Source organism: Triticum aestivum, chromosome 5D (genome assembly GCF_018294505.1).
Source record: "Triticum aestivum cultivar Chinese Spring chromosome 5D, IWGSC CS RefSeq v2.1, whole genome shotgun sequence".
Lineage (NCBI taxonomy): Eukaryota > Viridiplantae > Streptophyta > Magnoliopsida > Poales > Poaceae > Triticum > Triticum aestivum.
This window is the reverse complement of record NC_057808.1, coordinates 542,165,479-542,185,610: the sequence shown is the minus strand read 5'-3', so window position 1 is coordinate 542,185,610 and position 20,132 is coordinate 542,165,479. Positions and strand designations below refer to the sequence as shown.

The following is a 20,132-nucleotide window of genomic DNA, read 5'->3' as shown; positions in this document are numbered from 1 at the left end:
AACTCGTCTGTTATAAAGGGATTTCATTTTTTAAAACTTTTTTGAACTCCTGACTTTTTGTGTGTTTAAAATGCACCATTCAAAGCCACATCATCATTTTTCAATCCTTTCTGACTTCATTTGTTATTTTTCATGCATTTACTGATTTTTTGTTAGCTATATAACCCTGAAAATGAAAAGCTCTACAAATGATTTTTTGTTAGCTATATGACCCTGACCAACCCTTTAGTCCCGGTTTGTGGCACAAACCGGGACTAATGGTCATGGGCCAGGGGCGAGGCGCATTGGTCCCGGTTCGTGCCTTGAACCGGGACCAAAAGGTCCAGACGAACCGGGACCAGTGGCCCACGTGGCCCGGCCGGCCCCCTGGGCTCACGAACCGGGACTAATGCACCCCATGGGTCCCGGTTCGTGCGGAACCGGGACTAATGGGCTGGCCAGGCCCGAACGAAAGCCCTGTTTTCTACTAGTGTGAATCAAGCCTGGACCTTCCCACCCCCGGGAACACCTTACGGGGACATCTTTTCTCAATTCGGAAAGGTGTGGTTGGTCCCGGGAGTAGTCTGCCCCATTATCGTCCCCGTCGACTTCACGCGAAGATTCGTGCAGACGATTTCCAGCAGTAGCGTGCTTATCCAGTGTGTTTGACCGAACTAACAGCGGTGGATAGGTCCTAGGGGTAGGTTGCAGGTCCTGGTGTAGGCAGCAGGGGCTAGGCCAGCCACTGTACAGGCCTGAGACTACCCACAGTAGGAGTAACATAGGTAGTAACATCACACATATCTAGGTTAAATAGATGATGTAGCATGTAATAAATGAAGAAAGAGATGATAGTGGTAACATAGCTAGTTACTACTAGTATGAGTAACATCACACATATCAAGGCAAGATGTGTCTATAGCCTAATAAATGAAGTGCTCCATGTTACCACACATATGTTACTCCCCACTATAGAGGTAGTAACATAGACTAGTAACATGCCCATGTTATTAGTCTATGTTACTACCCATTGTGGCTAGTCTGACAAATCGGTCACTGTTTAACCCACAGTGGTATTTTCGAGTTGAAAACGACGCAACATCCTGAGTGGAGAGAGAGGGAGAGAATAAATGTGAGGAGAGAGCCTCTTTTGCGGTCGTGGGAGAAAGGAAGAGTGTCAGGAAGGAGAGACATGTTGTGTGAAAGAGAAGAGAGAGAAAGATTTGTTTACCATGAGAGAGAGAGAGCGACGTGAATGTTGGGAACAGAGAGAAAGGAAAACAGTGAGGAGGAGCGAGGCGTTAGAGCAATAGCTTCCGTAAATATCAAATAATTACTGTTTACAACAAGTTGAGAAAATAAAACTTCAATAATCCCTGTAAAACCAAAAAAATTGTGAGATCTTTAATAATACAACGTCATTCCCGCATCTAGCCAACACAATCATAGTTGGACATGTACATTTAGTCAACATAAAGATATTTGGATACATGTACAAACCTGGACCTAGTACATTTATTCGGCACATGTTGAAAATATTAGCACTTTTTCGATTAGACTAATCCACGAGTAAACAGTAAGCACGGCATAAAAGATATGCATCTCATAGCTATACCTAAGCATACTACACGTACAGAACATAGAAGCGAACCATCTATGAGCAGCACATATACGGCTAGTACAAGTACGAATAAACGAGGGATGAACAGATCATACCCTCCGGTTGGGCAGGCCAACGCGGCGGCGGCAGCAGCAGCCTCGGCGTCGTCTGTGGCCTTCTTCTTAGCGGCAGCGTCGTCGGCCATGGTGTCGATGCAGGGGATGTAGTGGAAGCAGAGGCGGACGGAGTTGGGGACGGATCGGGAGCAGTCGCGTCGAGACGCTCCCCAAAAATCTTATTGCCGTTCTCCCGGGCAGTATCTCGAACGACAGGATTCCGGAGGCACCTGCTCTCCTGACCAGACGTGCACGCGGTCATCGGGATGGGGTCGCCGAAGACAGCACAGAGTGAGGAACAGTAGATGACGGCTAGGTCACGCGAGAGGGAGTGAGTGAGTGACGAGGCGAGGCGGGCGGCGGAGGAGGAGCGCGCGTGTATCACTCCTCTTCCCAAGCTCCCAATGGCAAGTGGTAGAGCAGCCCTTATATAAGGGGTCTCAGCTCTCCTCAACTAGCAAGGTGGGACTAAACTTCCCACCACCTGCCATCTCATACACGGGCCTCAAGGTTAACCAGGGATTAGTGTCTTACATGGGCCTCAAGGTTAACTAGCAAGGTGGGACTAAACTTCCCACCACCTGCCATCTCTTGAAGATTTTTCAATTTTGAGAATATTTTTTACTTCCAATTGTTTTGATTTTCAAACTTTTTTGAGTTCACGAACACTTGTCCAAACTCCTGAAGAGTTTTCGTATTTAAGAACATATTTTAATTTCTGAACATTTTTTTTCAGATTTGCAAAGATTTTTCAAAATCACGCACATTTTTCAAATTTGAAAAGATAAGTCGTGACTATTTTTCAGGTTGGCCGAGCCACGAAAGGAGCGACGTGAGAGATGTGGTAATCCCAAGATCGTCGCTTTCCCGGTGTACCAAACAACTCTAGGGTTCGATTTTTAGACCGGGATCGATAAGTTCAGTGTGCCAACAACTGGGATTCGGAGTTGGGGGTTTGATTTAGCTAAGCCCTACAAGTTTAAGGTTCAAAATGGGCTTTTCCCTAAATATTCTTGTCATTCTCGCTTATACTAGATGCTAATTGGCATTTCATTCGTGTAAGAGCGCAAGGATTAATATATGCAATATTCTCTTGCTTCCTTTTGTGATCATTATAGTATGGTGTAGTATTTGTCGAACTTTGTTTTGAAATGAGTGCGGCTACAGTTGGATGGCTGGCTCCCGCATCAGTGCTGGTAGACTACCCCCCCCCCCCCCCCGGCGGTCCGTTGACGGATTTGGTGTGCGGTTTGGAGGTCAACATTCGAGACGCCCTTACTCTTTTTGTCTCCTCCTTGATTCTCCGCTGGTGGCTTCACAAATTCGTACAAGAGAGCAATGAACTACAAGGCTGCTGCAATCACCTATGTATTGGTGTCATCGAATGATTATCTCATTGAGTTGTTTCTTTAAGGTCTCGATTCTTTTAAAAAATCCAGGTCCTTTGAAAAAGCCACAGTACTGCCGAAATGATTTAAATTTAAAATATTTTGAATGACACTTTTAGACACGGGGCCTAAATTTTTATTTCACACCCAACCTTGGTTTTCCAAGGTATGGCCCTACCATTCAGAGTTGTTGATCTCTTTACTTCTTATATACTAGAAGGAATGGGCGCACTTCGCCTTGCGGTTGGTGTTGTTGTGAATTCATACAAAAATGGTTTGGTGTGTATGGGAGATGATGAAATGTGTTTTCTCTTTTAACAATCCGGTATTTTGGTGGTCTCTTTCTGGGAGTATAGTTATGTGTTATCTGCAAATTAACCCACACTATGTAGGGTATTGGTGCTATAGTGCTGTGTGTTAGCATATTTTTATCACGTGATGAGAGAGCGCGAGACTAATGTATTTTTATAAGCGGATTGTTGTCGATTGATATGATAAATCATTACCAGTCAAAATCATGAACCAAATTCAAAAGTTAAAACTTCACTTGAATGGGAGAGCTCCTTGAGAAATTGTTGACCAAATCAAAAATTGGAACTCAACCCAAAATCATATTGGTGCTACAATGTTGCATGCTGGCTTTTTTGTGAGGTAATAAGAGCATGCGTAAGACTGCTATAATTTTAAAAGCTGGCTGTTGCCGATTGGTTTGAGTCGTGACCAAATTTAAAATTAAACGCCTCATTTGAATGAGAGAACTCCTTGAAAAATTGCGGGCCAACTATTGGGAAACAATCCAGACCAATGTCCTCAACTGATGAGAGGCCTTTTAACCCCTAGGGAGCTGAGTGTTATACTAGATGCTGAGAGATCGATTAAAGTGAGTGGGTGCTTCCTTGAATGCCCTGTGATGATGCAATCAGTTATAACTTAGCACTCTCTCCGGTCCTTTTTACTCCGCGTATTAGATTTATGTCAAATCAAAATTTATAAAAAATGATCAAATTTGTATTAAAAATTATTAACATCTACAACATCAAATATTAATTTAGCATTGTGAATGTTGATACTTTTTTCTATAAATCTGATGGAAATAGAAATATTTTGATTTCGAACAAAATTTACATGCAGACTAAAAATAACCAGATAGTAGCTAGTTGCACAAATAAAGAAGGGAAGGAAATACATGCGGCTAGCTAACTGCCAAGCATCCTGCATGCATGCGGCCGGCCACCAAGTTCTTTTTTTTTCTGACAAGACATGGCACCAAGTTCTTAAACGAGCGAGCAAAATTCATCACACACAAAGTTTTATGTGCTGGTTTATAGGGCTTAGTATGACGATTTTCCGGCTGTCTATTTGAATAAGTTTTGCCCAATTTCAGTGAGGGAGGGGCAATGCCGGTGTGCGCCTTCGGCTTGTTTTAGTACTTATAGTCATTGTACTATTATGATTGATAATGAATAGATCGAAAGTTTTTCTGAAAAAAAAGTTCATCACACACACAGTTAAAAGAGCGAGTTTCTCTTTTTTCCTGAGGAAAAAAACTCCTGATAAGATCTACTACTATCTACTCCCTCCGTTCCTAAATATTTGTCTTTCTAGAGGTTTCAAATGGTGACTACATACAGAACAAAATGAGTGAATCTACATTCTAAAATATGTCTATATACATCCGTATGTCGTGAAAATTTCAAATCTCTAGAAAGATAAATATCTAGGAACGGAGGGAGTAACAATGAAAATCATGCAACCAAACGGGCCGATCAATTCGGTCGGTCGGGCCAAGCCAGGTTAATCTTTTCAGAACAGCTAGCCCACTTAAGGCCACCGCCTCCCATGCGCGCGCACGCTGGGAGCCATGGGCTTATTACGATGGGCCTGCCGCGGTGGTGAGCGTTAAACCCTCTCCCTCTCCCTCCCCCCCTCTCGCAAAAACCCTAGCCGCCGCGAATCGCTCCGACGCCCCCCTCCCCACCCCCTCCTCTCCACCGCCGGCGGGCGGCGGCGCGCCATGGCGAGTTCCTGCTCCCTCCGTCCCCGCCGCACGCCGGCGATTTCTCAGGCCGTAATAACCCCGCCCGTGTGTGTCTGTCTTCCCTCACCAGGAGCAGGAGCAGGCGACGTCGGTGGAGGTGGACTCCATCCTCTTCGGCTTCTACACCGACGACGAGGTCCGGCGGCTCAGCGTCAAGCGGCTCACCAGGTCCGAGCGCCTCGACGCCAAGAACTGCCCCGTGCCCGGCGGCCTGCTCGACCCCGCCATGGGCCCCGTCAACGCCAACGACACGTAAGCCATTCCCCCCCCCTTCTCCCCCTTCTCTCTTCTCCTTCCGGTGTTGCTAGACTAGATTGATGGATGATTCTGTGCTGTCCCGACTCGGAGCAGCTGCAAGACCTGCGCGCAGCAGCCCGGCGACTGCCCCGGCCACTTCGGCCACATCGAGCTCTCCAAGCCGCTCTTCAACCCGCTGCTCTTCGACACCCTCCGGGACCTCCTCCGCTCCACCTGCTTCACCTGCCGCAAGTTCCGCCTCAGCGCCCAGCTGGTAACACGCCTCTCGTTATCCATCCATCCTCCGCAGTGCAGATTTCATAATTCCCCTTCCATGGATTCATTGTATGATTTCGGGCCGTTCGTTGTCAGGTCGACAGGTACGCCCGCGAGCTTGAGCTGCTGGCGAGGGGCGATGTTGTCCAGGCCAAGAACTTGCAAGATTCCGCTGTTTCGGAGGAAAGCGTTGAAATGGACGAGGACGGGTCAGTTGATAAACCGGCGTCCCCTTCTGACCGAGGGAACAAAACCTGGACATCCATCCAGTTGAAAGAGGCCCATTCCATCTTCTCCAAGCTGATGAAAAAGCGGGTGAACAAGTGTGCAAACTGCGGCATGAAGAACCCACCTATCAAATGCCAGATATATGGTTGGCTCACGATTCAGGTATGTCTAGAGCTGTATCACTGTCATTGTCTGAAAACCCGGACCTACTTCATCCTGCTTCTGCTTAAAATATGTTGAATTTCAATGTTCCTGAGTAAACTAGGTGTACTTAACTACCTTTTATACAACTATAGTAACGTTACGCACATTATAGGACAGAGGATAGGCCAAATTTTCGTATGAACTGCGGCTCTGTATGTTGCTATTATTCCTCCTGTTCGCTAGATGAAACCCAGCAAGAACTACTCCAACCAAAAGGAATACAAAAGTAAATAGGGAAGGCGAGAAAAATTCCGATTTAACCAATGAAAGCTAGACATAATTTTGTAGCTGTGCCTTTTTCTCTTACTCTACCATTCTACTCCCTCCGTTCCCAAATAATTGTCTTTTTAGAGATTTCAACAAGTGACTACATACGAAGCAAAATGAGTGAATCTACACTCTAAAACATGTCTACGTACATCCGTATGTTGTAGTCCATTTGAGATGGCTAGAAAGACAAATATTTCGGAACGGAGGGAGTACAAGTTTGCTTGTTACTAGCTACTCTGCATATCCTTGTTGGGGTTCTATATATCCTTGCACTTGTTTTATCATCTTGGATGCCTTACATTGTGATCTCTAGGTTTCATAGTGCCTTGATCAACACTATTACTGCCCACCTCTACTTCATGTTTTGCATGTGTGATTTTATCCTTGATGTCATCATCTCACAGTCTTTATGTGTATAGCATTTTCTTGCATCATAGGTCCTCATTGTACGTGATTTGCAGGGTACAGATGGTTCTGCTGTAAGGAGAAAAGCAATCACTGATTATAATCTTGAAGGAGATCGCCATATTTCCAACCCAAATGGAACTGGTGTTTCTGGTCTTACGGATGATAGAGTTAAAGCATCAAGCAATCAAACAAAAGACCTTTCTGATGATAGACCTCTCTTGACTACGGAGGTTGCATTTTCGTTTCCTTTTTGGTTTTGAAGTCACATTGAGATGTCTTGTGCATGTTCTGCAGGCAGCACATGACTGAGTTATTTCTTTTTGAACTGCTTCAGGTTGAATCTATTCTCAAAGACCTGTGGGAAAAGGAAGCCAGGTTCTGCATGTTACTATGCGACTTTCAGCAGAATTTATGTGTATCAGAAAAGAGGAGGGGCTATGAGATGTTTTTCTTGAAGAGTATGCTTGTGCCACCAAATAGATTCCGTCCTTCAACCAGCTCTAGCCTTGGAGTAAGTAGACCACAGTTAGTCTAATTGATTGAGTCTTCTTCTAAACTAATCATGCGATTTTTTTTTGGGCATAGATTATGGAACATCCACAAAATGTTATGCTAAGTAAAGTGCAAGAGGCCAATCTTGCACTACAGCATGACAGTGCCCATCCGAATCACATGGATGTTCTTACAAGATGGAGGGATCTGCAAACAAGTGTAAATTTATTTTACGATAGTAGTAAAGGCCTTGGTTAGTATGCATTCTTTCCTTTAGTTAGTTAGATCATCCCTTTTTGTTCTGACACAGCAAAAACTAAAAAAGATGCAAACATGTATATCTGGATTCCTCTACTTAGATAACTGGTTGAATCAAGTTTTGGAATGCTATACATGGCTAAGCTGTTACCAGTTTGTTCTCAGTTGTTTCGATGCGGTCATATATGGCAATTCATGATAATATGGATTGGGTTGCTTCTTGCTTCAACAATTTTGACCTAATCAGATTATGTTCCAATAATTTGTTTGAGTTCTTTCTGCCTTGGAGTTTCTTGCCTCTATTCTCAATTAGATCAACTCAGTTTCAGGGTTATATATATTAGTTCAGAACAGGAATTTTGTAGCACCAAATACAATTGAATTATTATGCGCCCTTTTTATGGGCGGTGATTAATGTGAATGCATAGCCCATGCTTATTTGGCTGCATTGTTATGAACTACGCCCTCCCTTCCAAAATGTACTGTGTACTAATTTCTTCTAAAAGTTACCTTTTTATGTTCAACAAAGTTATAGTAAAAATATATTAACACCTACAATACCAAAGAAATTTAATAGATTCCACGATGAATCCAATGATTACTGATTTGGTATTGTAGATGTAGATATTTTTCTCAATAAGCTTGGTCAAACATAAGAGAAGCTGACTTTTCAAAAACTAACACACCTCGTATTTTAAAACAGAGGGCGTATCAACTTGGGAAATGCTTAGAAATTTGTTTGTGCTTGCGTTCAAGAATTATGATGCCCAGGCGGATATATTTGTTGTCGTTGATGATGTCTATGATTGTTTTTAATAGAAGTCCTATGTTTACTAGAGCATTACTTTACTAATGGGCTTGGTCTTACATGCATTTATACATCATGCCCATTTTCTTTTCCTCCACTAAGAAGTCCCAGCTCTTCTGAAATGTTTATGCTGATGACAGGAAAAAGCGGGAAAGACGGTCATGGTGTACGGCAATTGGTGGATAAGAAAACTGGGATAGTTCGACAGAAAATAATGGGCAAGAGAGTTAATCATTCCTGCCGTACGGTTATATCTCCGGATCCGTTTTTAGCTGTTAACGAAATTGGGATTCCTCCTGCTGCTGCTTTAAAGCTGACTTACCCTGAGGTACTTTCTTCATGGATTGACCTGCATTTTCTTCTTCTGTATTGGCATATAATTAAAATTTCTATGGTTATGTTTATGATTGTGCTCTGAACATATTTGAAATATCCACCAGCCTTTTTTTCACGGCTGTAGATTCTTGCATGCTATCTTACTAGTGTTACCCTATCCAATAAAGCGCATGACTTTTGACAATGATGTATCCTTATTCTTGAAATTTGAACAACATTGAAGTTGGATTGGTTGCTAGTTACTCCCTCTGTTCCAGAATTTAAGGTGTATTGGTTTCCGTGCAAGTCAACCATTTGAATGTTTGACCAAGATTATAAAATAGCATAACAACATTTACAATACCTAATAGAGATAAAATATGAAACTTCTTTTCATGATGAATCAAATGATATAAATTTCGTATTGTGGATTATTGATATATTTTTCTAAAAACTTGGTCAAACATGCACTCGTTTGACTTTTGGAAAAACAAATACACCTTATATAAAGGAACGGAGGGAGTATTAAATAGGTACTTCTTGTTATTGTTGAGTTAGCAGTTGCGTCCACCTTTTTGGGCGATGCGGGGAAGAGAGAAAACACACCATTATACAGAAGATTTTTCCCTTTTTGTAGATATGTTAGCCTGTATCCAAGCTGTTCTTTTGTTTTGTATGTAATTTACAGGATTCATCATGATTTTTTTTCATGCGCAGAAAGTGACGCCCTGGAATGCCAAAAAGCTACAAGGAGCTATAAGTAATGGCTCGGAAATTCATCCTGGTGCGACACACTTAAAGGTTAACAATCAGAAGTATAAATTACAGGATGAGCGTACCAAACGTCGTGGCATTGCAAAGATGTTGGCTGCTTCTAGAGGATCAATTTCTCAACCAGGGAAGGACCCTAAATGTGAATTTGAAAGCAAAGTTGTATATCGACATATTCAAGATGGTGACATTGTACTGGTCAACAGACAGGTATAAATATTTTGCTAGTATGCTTAACATTCCGTTTTCTTCAGCAGCAATAACTGAAAACAAAGGATAAACATTCTTCAATCTTATTTCGGTGTTGTTTTAGCAATGTGGGTTTTTGAATGTTGTTATTACTTCTTCCATGCAACCTTTTCCACACAAATACACATATTTATAATTTATTTGCAACATTGTTGTAAAGATGTACTCCCTCCGATCCAAAATACGAAGTTCTAGGTTTGTCATATTTTTCTATATATACTTGATCAAACTTAAAAGGTGTTAGACCTGGAACAGAGGAGCATTATGTAATTACTAGGTGTGGGCGGGCACCACAGGCACGTTTTTTTATGTGTAAATTTCTTCATTATTTATGTACATAGAGCTCAACATACAAATCTATAGTGGGCCTATTGAGGTACATGCAAAACATTTTTTTCATCTCATGGTTTCATTTGAATGTTAAGACGATGGTAAATGCCCTGATCAACTGCAGTTATGCATACGACATGAGGCCCATGACTTGTAGCCCTACTTGTCAGGCCAACTTCATAATTTTGGCATTGCCAGTTTCAGGAGGTGTTTCACTATAAAGTCAAAACATGAACATCACAATCTAATAGTGAACTTTGGCTGGAGTTGCAACCACTCACCACTCTGCTGCCAATCATACTGCTTTAGGATTTTTGTGACAGCATTAACACTTAGCTTTTGTAGATACAGCGAACTGTTAGTCTACATCCCTAATCCCTCTCTGCTTGTGATTTGAAGCCTACTCTTCACAAGCCCAGCATGATGGCCCATGTTGTTCGTGTGTTGCCTGGAGAGAAGACAATTCGAATGCACTATGCCAATTGCAGGTATTTGGAGATGTCCCTGTTATTTTCTTTTGTTTATATCAAATGTTAAAATAATTTTGTTTCTTTTTAGTACATACAATGCTGATTTTGATGGGGATGAAATGAATGTGCACTTCCCTCAAGATGAAATATCTCGGGCTGAGGCCATCAACATTGTTGATGCAAATAAGCAATACATTGGTCCAAGGAGTGGGGAGGCTGTAAGAGGTCTCATTCAGGTAATACTATGTATATGCAGATGTGTCTTTCACCATGTCAACTGTTGTATAGTCAGTTGCCACATGCATCTATTCTAACTAGCAAACTCGCCATGCCTGTGATATTGACAAGCAATAACAGATGGTTCTGTATTTTTGTAGGACCACATTGTTGGTGCTGTTCTCCTGACAAAAGTGGACACATTCTTGAGCCGTGAGGAATACAGTCAGCTTGTCTATGGGTCTTGTGTGTCCTCATCTCGTGGTCCTTGTCAATCTGGTAAAAGGGTATCTATTGTGAAGGATGATGACACATTGGAACTTCTTCCTCCAGCTTTTGTGAAGCCAGAGCGGTGGACGGGAAAACAGGTTAGATGTTTATACAAAGAAACATGTGTGACTGTTGGTCTTGATCTTGACATTGCTTTGAAGTCAGCTGCATTTTTGTTTTGTGTGCAGGTCATAACAACCATCTTGAACCATTTAACGAAAGGCCACCCACCATTTACTGTGGAGATGAAAGGGAAAATTTCAGTACAATATCTAACAGCTAAAGTACGCCATGTTGCTGAAGGAGAAAAACTTAGAGATCCTGAAGAACTAGTTTTATATATTCGCCATAATGAGCTCTTAAAGGGCATGATAGACAAGAACCAGTTCGGGAATCACGGGATAGTACATACAGTTCATGAACTCTATGGTGCAGATACAGCTGGAAGATTGCTCTCGATTTTCAGCCGCTTGTTTACATTGTTCTTGCAGGTAACTTTGAAAACATATTTTTTGTATCTTTTCAGTATAGGTGGAGTGTCTGACTGGTAGGCTAGTAGTGATAGACAGTAGCACGGTCTACTCTTCCTTGAATTTGGTGCTACTAAAACAGTTGTACCAATTAAACACTCTAGTAGCAAGTAGCAACAAATAATATTCGTAGACCATAGACGTGCTCCTAAATGTTTTGGCAAAAATGAAGCATTTTCTAGTCATCTTTAGTTACTCTTTTTTAGTTGAAGACTGTATTCCTTTAATACTCATGAGTCATGACCAGCATGATGGCTATCTGGAGCAAATAAAGAACTCCATTGATACTCTTCACCAGCATGCAGCACATATTGGGCAATGCAACCAGATAATCTGCCTTGGAAATTCATCTAGACGTGCTATCTAGCAAATAAAGAAATGAAAAGGAAATCTAATCTGGATCTGCATACCGGACTACTTTGAATGGGCCAATCCACTGTTGAGTTGTCTATTTGAGTCATATAGCACCGCAAGAGGCAAACTGAAAACGTTTAGTCCTGTGCTGAATCATATTGTCATTCTGCGGTAGATCATGTGAAAAACTTATCCAGCTGCCACAACAGCGTGATACAACTTACTTTTGTGTTGCCTAAGCAAATAGACAGTAGTTATTTTGATTGAAATATAGTTGCCTATTTGTACTTAATTCTTTCTTTTGGCATATTGACGCTTGTAACACCATACTATTAGAGCACTGCCATATTATAATATGCTTTATTAAGCCCTGCTGTTTTTCCTTATAAAAATACTGTTGGTTCACTTGATGCTCAATCATTCATCTGTTTTTTATAACTAGTGCTTGGACTAGTGAACCAGAAGATAACATAAGATAGGCGTTAATAGCCGTTGTTTCTACTGGAACATTATGTTTCCCTGTTCTCACCTTTAAAATCATTGAATTAGCATTTACTACCAAGTTAGTGAAATTTATTTTATCATCGTGAAATATCAGTCGATCTCTCTTGAAGCAATCTCGACCCAGTATAGGTTTGGGTAATTGGATTATCAAAATTGTTTTTACTCCACTATTCAGGTTGACAGTATAATTCTAGTGTTTGGATTTATTTAGGATGGTTTGGCGCTAATCAATCACTCTATGTTTTAGAAAAACAATGTACACATCACCCCTAACCTTTTGGAACTGGCTATTATATTTTGTATTTGTGTTTCCAGTGGTGAGATGCTATACTTGAACTGTAGAATATTGGTGATCTAAATGTTAGTATTACTCTTGTCATAATGGTAACTTGAAGTTGCATGCAAAAAGTGATGCCACACATATAGATGAATGTGCGCCAGTTTGGATGTCGGCAGACTATCTAGGGCAAGAGAGAAGGTGCAAGACAGTTTAAAATGCATGGCTGGAGCCTGGACATGAGCTGTGTAAGACAACTAGTGCTAGGTTGTAGCTTAGCTAAAGTTGAGCTATAAAGATCTGGATTTTTCAGAGCATTGATGATGCTGTAGATATGAAAGTATTTTCTTTAAAAGAAATTTTGCCAGATCATGGTCTACATCATAGAAGGAATGGAACAGAGCTCAAAAGTTGAGGTTTGGTCGTGGTTCTGTTCTTTGCGCCATCTGTGCAGAAGGGGAATAGAGGGAAAAATAATGCGATAATAGTACTGGTAGCGGCTTACTGATGGTGTGAGTTGTTTGCCGGTGGGGTATCGGTGTAGCCGTTTATGCTCAGGTGGGTTACTTAACCGCTTTTACAAAGGTTGAGGGTGGAATTACTCGGTTTCAAATATCAGGGGATTAAAGTAGCCCTAGTGGCTAGTGCCAAAGATCAGGAGTAATATGTACTTCCCTTTGTGTCTAAGCTGTGGCCTATTTGTTGTCACCTTTATTCCAAGTTGTTCTATTATTATGAATTTAACTTCCTTTGGTTTTGGCACACTGTCTCTAGGTTTTGTCTTGTTTCTTTGCAGTACTTTTAGTTGCAATTATGTTACTGTTGGTCTAAGATACATTAAATTCTTGCAGTTTCATGGATTTACTTGTGGAATAGATGATCTGTTACTATCCCAAGAGTCAAATAACGAGAGGACGGATTTTTTGTCGAGAAGTGAGGAACACAGTGAAGAAGCGCATAAGAAATTTCTGTGCAAGAAAGATGTTGATACAGGTTTGTTCAATATTATCTGGACAGCAAATACTTTGTGCGCAAGCCACAAATTCATAACGATTTTGTAAATGATTATGAGGACAGCTAGTCTCATTGAGATGCTCTATGGGAGTATCAGATCCTCAATCCCATTGTTTAATGAGCAAAAATAGCTTTTTGCTTGGTTATTGGTAACAGTAAGGGTCTAAGTGAAGGAAGTGAAGAAAATAATCACAGATCTCAAGGACCCAAATCATCTTGCGTTCACAAGATGCTAACTGACAAAATGGCAATTCCTCCAAAATAAACTAACAAAATAGCAATTCCTCCAAAATAACTGCCCTTTTCTTGAGATGTTACTAGTCCTGAAAACAGAAACCTTGTCAGTCTGTGAACAGTATTCTAAAGTCGGCATGAGGGGGCACGTAGGTAGCTTTTGCTGTGGTACCTGCCTAATTTGTAGGCCCGTTGCTGGGCTGCGTAACACTTTAAAGGGTGGCCAGGGCTGAGGTTGCAGTGGCCCATCGAAGCATAGTGGTGCCGCAAAATAGAACATAGTGCCTTTTAGAATACTGACCGGATGTTTGGTGTGTGTTATCAAAATATTTCTCGTTCCTTTGCGGCATGTGACTAGTATTTACAGGTAATATTCGACATTGGAAGTTTTACCTGTGATGATTTGCATTTTTTGAAATTGCAACTTAGCTAAATGCAGCCGATGTGTGCGTGCTTGATTAACAACAGGCTGATTAGGGTTAGACAATTGTCTGGATACCGGTTAATATGTCACTGGCGGCAGGGCTCATACTTGTCGCGAAGAGACCCTCACGCTTAATAACTTCTTATTTATTATTGCATGAACAAAAAGGATTGCATGCTACTCCCTCCGTTCCTAAATATTTGTCTTTCTAGAGATTTCAACAAGTGACTACATACAGAGCAAAGTGGGTGAATCTACACTCTAAAATATGTCTATATACATCCATATGTGTTAGTCCATTTGAAATCTCTAAAAAGACAAATATTTAGGAACGGAGGGAATAGTTAAGGATGACTCGATTTACCACAATACACAAACTTTATCTTTTCTTCAATTAAAGTGGTCTCTTTGTTTAATACAAAAACACTTTCCTGCATACCTATGCGATTATGTCTACCTAATAACCAATGTTGCCGGTATCAGGATTCTAGTCAAAAGTACTTTTTATTGGATCGTAGGATCAGATCGTAGTATAAGTTCTTAAAATATAACAAATTCATACATTTCAGAAATATAATTCTAATGGATTATCGACGTAGCTGTTTCGGAAAACATAACATTCTATAGATTTTTTTCCAAAGGTTATTATGTTAGATGCGCTACCATTTACAAATCATAGCCCATGATACACCCATGATCAAGAGAGCTCATCTCGTGAACAGCTGAGCAAGTGACTACTTTAGAGACTTATCTGCATCCCTTGTACCGCATCCATCAAGCAACAAGTTATAGGCCAGTTTATAAGTTTCTTTGATCTGCAGCGACTACATCTAATCTGGGCTGGGCTACAAATGTGGGATCACAATCATATTTTTCTTGTGGTATTAGCAATTTTACAAGTCATATTGTGATACTTTTGTATTGTTTGCCTCCGGTGAAGTCATAAAATCGTATGATGCTTCGATAATCCTAATAGCCTGCTTTCCATCTTTGGTATTAATTGGCTGGGCTACCTCTCTAGCCCATAACAGCAGCCTTTCTGTTTGTATTCAAATTGGAGCTGCAACCTTATTACATTTGCTATTTTTATGCAGATCGAGTGGAATTGCAAATGAACGTCGAAAAGGTTGTTCGGAGAATAGGAGAATCTGCGAACGTTGCGTTGGATAAAGCAATGTTAAGTGAACTAAATGGGTTAACAACTAAGGTCAATAAGAACATGTTTCCCTATGGTCTACAAAAGCCCTTTCCTAAAAATTGTCTCACTCTTATGACTGCAACTGGAGCAAAAGGAGGCGATGTAAGTTTTTTTTCCAGGGTTGCTGAACAATGCAATATTCTGTGTTGAACTCGAAATATATTGGATGACCTGGGAAAGTGAATTGTTTCACGGCAGATACAATTCTAAACTCGAAGCGCAAATTACTTTACCTACTTGGCCTAATATCCTGCTACTTCATTTCTCTTGCTAGGTTAACATGACACAAATCTCGTCATTGCTAGGCTCACAAGATTTAGAAGGAGCGCGTGTTCCACGAATGATATCTGGGAAGTCATTACCTTGCTTTCCACCATGGGATAGTTCTTCAAGAGCTGGTGGTTACGTTAGTGACAGATTTTTAACTGGTCTCCGCCCTCAAGAGTACTATTTCCATTGTATGGCTGGCAGAAATGGGTAAAGGTTTCTTTGCTCTTTCTAATACTTAAGAAACTACCTTTTTATGCATCAATGTATACACTTTCCCAGCCTTGTTTGACATTTATAGCTTTGTTTCTAAGCAGATGTTTAGTTTTTAAATGTATATCGATTTATATCAGGCATACTTGGCTGTTCGTATTTGTTAGAAGTGGAGACAAGTGAGTTGCACAAATGGTCTAATTACTTCCTATTATAAATCATTCGCCTGTTTGCCCTTATTTGACGTAGTATGGGGAACACACAAAACAATGTTACTTCCGCACAACATTGCACACTCTTTCTTGCATCAATCTTTTCACAAACAATAATGTTGACATCTGAAATCATACTTAAGTTCTGGCCTGGATCGGCGTGCCAAGCTTTTAAACTTGCTCCGTGACATAAGTATTCGTGATGAACCAATGCTCTTTGGATATGGAGTGGTTGATAAATTTGATAATATGTTGATGTGAAGCCCGTTGGAACACAAGAAATTTGATCTACCTCCAGTTATCGCCTTCTCTCATGTGTTTGCAGCATCCCCGTTTAGTATTAACAAAGGAGAATAATTATTCTCTTGGTGGAAAAGAAAATATTCTCATATAACAGTGATACTTTCATATCCTCAATTGCCAATCTCATCTCACCATTATAATCAGATATATCATCTCCTTAGAGCCATCCATTATTACATCTGCAGTGGCTTTTGTTGTTATGATGTTTAGCTTGTGTATGTTCATTGCAGGTTGATTGACACAGCAGTCAAAACATCTCGTAGTGGATATCTTCAGCGTTGTCTTATCAAAAGTCTCGAATCATTGTTTGTTTCATATGATCACTCTGTGCGTAATGTTGATGGATCAATCATACAATTCTGCTATGGAGAAGATGGAGTTGATGTCCATAAAAGTAGCTTTCTCAAAAAGTTTAAAGAACTCGCTGATGTAAGACATTCACATTCCCAATTCTAAAACTACCCAAGTTAGACTTGTAGTATGCCTTGCTCTATGCATTTGTTTGATTGAACTGCTAATTGTCTGCAATTTGTTCCAAATCACAGAATAGAAAAGCTGTGTCTGACAGGCTTGCGGGGTACAAGGGTGAGCTTGAGATGTACAATGGTGATCCCCTGTCATTCAAGTCCAAATACATTACTAAACTGCCTCAAGGACTCACCGAAAGCGCAACGGGTTTTCATAAAGAAAACAAGTGTTGCTGCCGTAAGCTTAAAAAAAAGTGTCGCTGCCGTTATAACATCAATGAGGAGGAACTAATGAAGTTACTGAAAGTCAAGTACGTGGCTAGTCTTGTAGATCCTGGTGAAGCTGTTGGTGTGATCCTTGCTCAGTCCTTAGGAGAACCTTCAACGCAGATGACGTAAGAACATTTCTGTACATCTGTTTATATGAACTAGAACTATATTATGTGCATTACTTCGATATCGATTCCATTTTTTATTTGTTTTGCGGCATATTCTATTTCTTATCTGGGGACCCATTCAAAATTCTTGTACACATTTTTGTCATGCCCTGCAGGCTCAACACTTTCCATCTTGCTGGAAGAGGGGACATGAATGTCACACTTGGGATGCCTCGCATACAGGAAATCCTAATGAAAGCATCGGCTAATATTGGCACGCCTTATATGAAGTGCCCGGTGCATAAAGGCAAGAAGAGGTGAGATTTATTTGTTTTTTTTAAGATGCAATATCAAACTTTCCTCTATAAAAAGTAAACAAGAATCCCAACAAGATATTTGCACTAATTCTCTACATGTGGATATTTAGGAAGGATGCTGCATGTCTGGCTGAAAAACTAAGGGGTGTTACGTTGGCTGATGTTGTGGAAGGAATTGAAGTATGCACAGTTCCTTTTCACAACAGTAATGGGCATATTTCGAGTCTCTATAAGTTGCATCTAAAACTATTCTCACCCGACTGTTACCCTCCTGAGTCGGAACTTACAGTAGATGAGTGTCAAGCATCCTTGAGAACTGTGTTTGTTGATGCAATGGAATATGCAATCGAAAAACACCTAAATTTGCTACACAAAGTTAGTGGAATCCAGGAAACAAGGGTAAAGGACACTGAGAGTTTACCATCAGAAGGTCCTGAAGAATCCGAGGGCAGACCTACCAACGGGGACGAGTCTGATACGAGTGATGGTGACGATGAAAATGAGGATGACTTGGGAGCTGATGCAGAAAAGAGGAAACGACAAGAGAATGATGAGATGGAGTATGAGGATGATATTGAAAATGAAGATGGCATGAACAGTGACCCTGATGAAGAGACAAAACATGAACTTGATAATGAGGATGATCCAGCTGAGTCTGGTGTTGAATCAGAAGAGAATGACGAAGGACATTTGTCAGATTCCAGTAACAAGACTGCAAAATTAGAAGGCAGGCTTGCAGCTACTAAACTCAAGAAAGAGAGAAATGAAACGGTGGAAAACTTGCAGGAGCAGAAGCAGGCACAAATAACCCAGAAACGCAGCAAAAAGTTAAAACTGACTGTTCATGTTGAAAGTGCAGATTTGAATTTTGAGGTTCACTACATCTTGCACAAGGAACCACATATTTTACTATCCCAGGTACCTCATCATAAACAAAACACTATATGTTTGCTTTTCTTTCAGATGGTAGTAATTGAATATGACATAACTTGTTTTTTTTTGTTAGTTTCTGAACATGTGTTGATCTGACTATACTATGAATCCATGGGGAACTTGTATCATGCCCACCGTATGCTTATGGTCTAAACTTTTCTCCTGCTGTTCAATTGTGTCACGGCAAGCACTGTTGTAAGTTTAGTCCTACATTGTTCTAATGAGTAATGGCATAGCAGTAGTCCATCTATGCGTCTTAGAAGTGATACATGCATTTCATTTGTAACTGTATGATTTTCATGGCATTAGTATTGATTAGGATTGTGGTTATGTTTTGGATTTAAAAGTTTGTAGGCAATTTAAATCAGTATTTGAGAGAGTTAAAAGTCAGACCAGGCTCTCTGCGAGTCTCTGGGATTTATAATCCGACAACAGGGTGTTTTTAAAAGCTGACCCTTGTGACCCATACAAGTTGGTTTGCATTTTCTGTCATCTAAAACTTTGGACATAAGAAAATCTGATAGAAGATGCATTTAATTTTGCTTTTCCAGATTGCCCAGAAGACTTTGAGGTCCCTATTTGTCAGTGGATCCCATAACAAAAACATAGGTCTATGTAATGTTATTTGGCCAGAGAAGAAAAAGAAAGGTGAAACTGAAACCAAACAAAAAGAGAAAGAGAGGAAAGAAGCCTTTCGAGGGCTGCAAACGGCAGGACTGGACTTTGAGGTATTCTGGGATCTGCAGGACTTCCTGAACGTCCGCAAGCTTACATCTAACGACATACATGCTATGTTGAGGACATACGGGGTGGAGGCTGCGAGGGCCACCATCATTAACGAGGTGAAGGCCGTGTTTGAGCCCTTCGGCATCAAGGTAGACCCGAGGCACCTGAGCCTGGCGGCTGATTACATGACCTCGGGAGGCTCCTACCGACCGATGAACAGCCTTGGGATGGCCCGGTTCTGCACGTCGCCGTTTGGCAAGATGAGCTTCGAGCAGGCCACGAGGTTCATCATGGAGGCGGCCTACCATGGGGAGGTGGACAACCTCACGGGCCCTTCGGCGACCGTGTCCCTGGGGAAACCGGCCAAGACCGGGACCGGTGCCTTCGGGCTGATGCAGAATATCACCCTGGAGGAGCGGGCGGTGATGTAAGAGCGCCCTACTCGGACCTTGCTTTGGCATAGATGACAAGAATCGGTTGCTGCGTGTCCAGCCATCACTTGTGTGTTTTGAAGGAACTAGTCATGTGAATAACATTTTTGTGCTTGCTAAGAGCAAAGCGATGTCATTCTCACCTGTTTGTATCTACTACTTTCTATCTATTTGGTACGATAGATGCATCCGTTGCATTGCAGTTAGCTTAATTTTCTTTCTACATTTGGTCATCCACCTGGACGCTTTAACTGAATTCATGGTCCTCTCGTCGTTCAATAGTACGTACAAAGCAAGCTGTTTGAAATGTCTTATAAAAACAAACAGAGGGAGTAACTGTTTTACCTTATCTTTGGTTTAGTACATGCCTATGTAGTTCTTGGACAGTAAGTGGTCGTGATCTGATCTCTTATTTGTTATTAGCTATA

General features: G+C 41.1%; 1 protein-coding gene across 2 annotated transcripts; it reads left to right on the top strand.

Moving 5' to 3' along the window:
• The first annotated feature begins 4,948 nt into the window (after nt 1-4,948).
• Nucleotides 4,949-19,996, top strand: LOC123123657 (DNA-directed RNA polymerase I subunit 1). 2 transcript variants are annotated; one of them, XR_006460723.1, is made up of 22 exons: nt 5,083-5,100; nt 5,192-5,373; nt 5,473-5,632; nt 5,731-6,024; nt 6,798-6,974; nt 7,079-7,255; nt 7,330-7,489; nt 8,443-8,630; nt 9,335-9,598; nt 10,367-10,455; nt 10,526-10,673; nt 10,815-11,021; nt 11,112-11,414; nt 13,440-13,581; nt 15,355-15,560; nt 15,733-15,935; nt 16,684-16,882; nt 16,999-17,315; nt 17,474-17,614; nt 17,725-18,532; nt 18,621-18,742; nt 19,099-19,218. XR_006460723.1 is itself a non-coding variant. In XM_044544215.1 (21 exons), exons 1-21 carry the CDS (start codon nt 5,098-5,100, stop codon nt 19,702-19,704), a joined length of 4,974 nt encoding a protein of 1,657 aa, XP_044400150.1. In that variant the 5' UTR covers nt 4,949-5,097; the 3' UTR covers nt 19,705-19,996. The 2 variants fall into 2 exon arrangements, 1 of the variants encoding a protein (XP_044400150.1); XM_044544215.1 differs by lacking the exon at nt 18,621-18,742 and having other exon boundaries at nt 4,949-5,100; nt 19,099-19,996.
• Nucleotides 19,997-20,132: the final 136 nt, after the last annotated feature.

Excerpts from the sequence above, each read along its gene's own strand:
- LOC123123657 (XM_044544215.1), top strand. Across the intron at positions 8,631-9,334 it reads TAAAGCTGACTTACCCTGAG|AAAGTGACGCCCTGGAATGC; the intron begins GTACTTTCTTCA and ends TTTCATGCGCAG. Across the intron at positions 15,561-15,732 it reads CTGGAGCAAAAGGAGGCGAT|GTTAACATGACACAAATCTC; the intron begins GTAAGTTTTTTT and ends TTCTCTTGCTAG.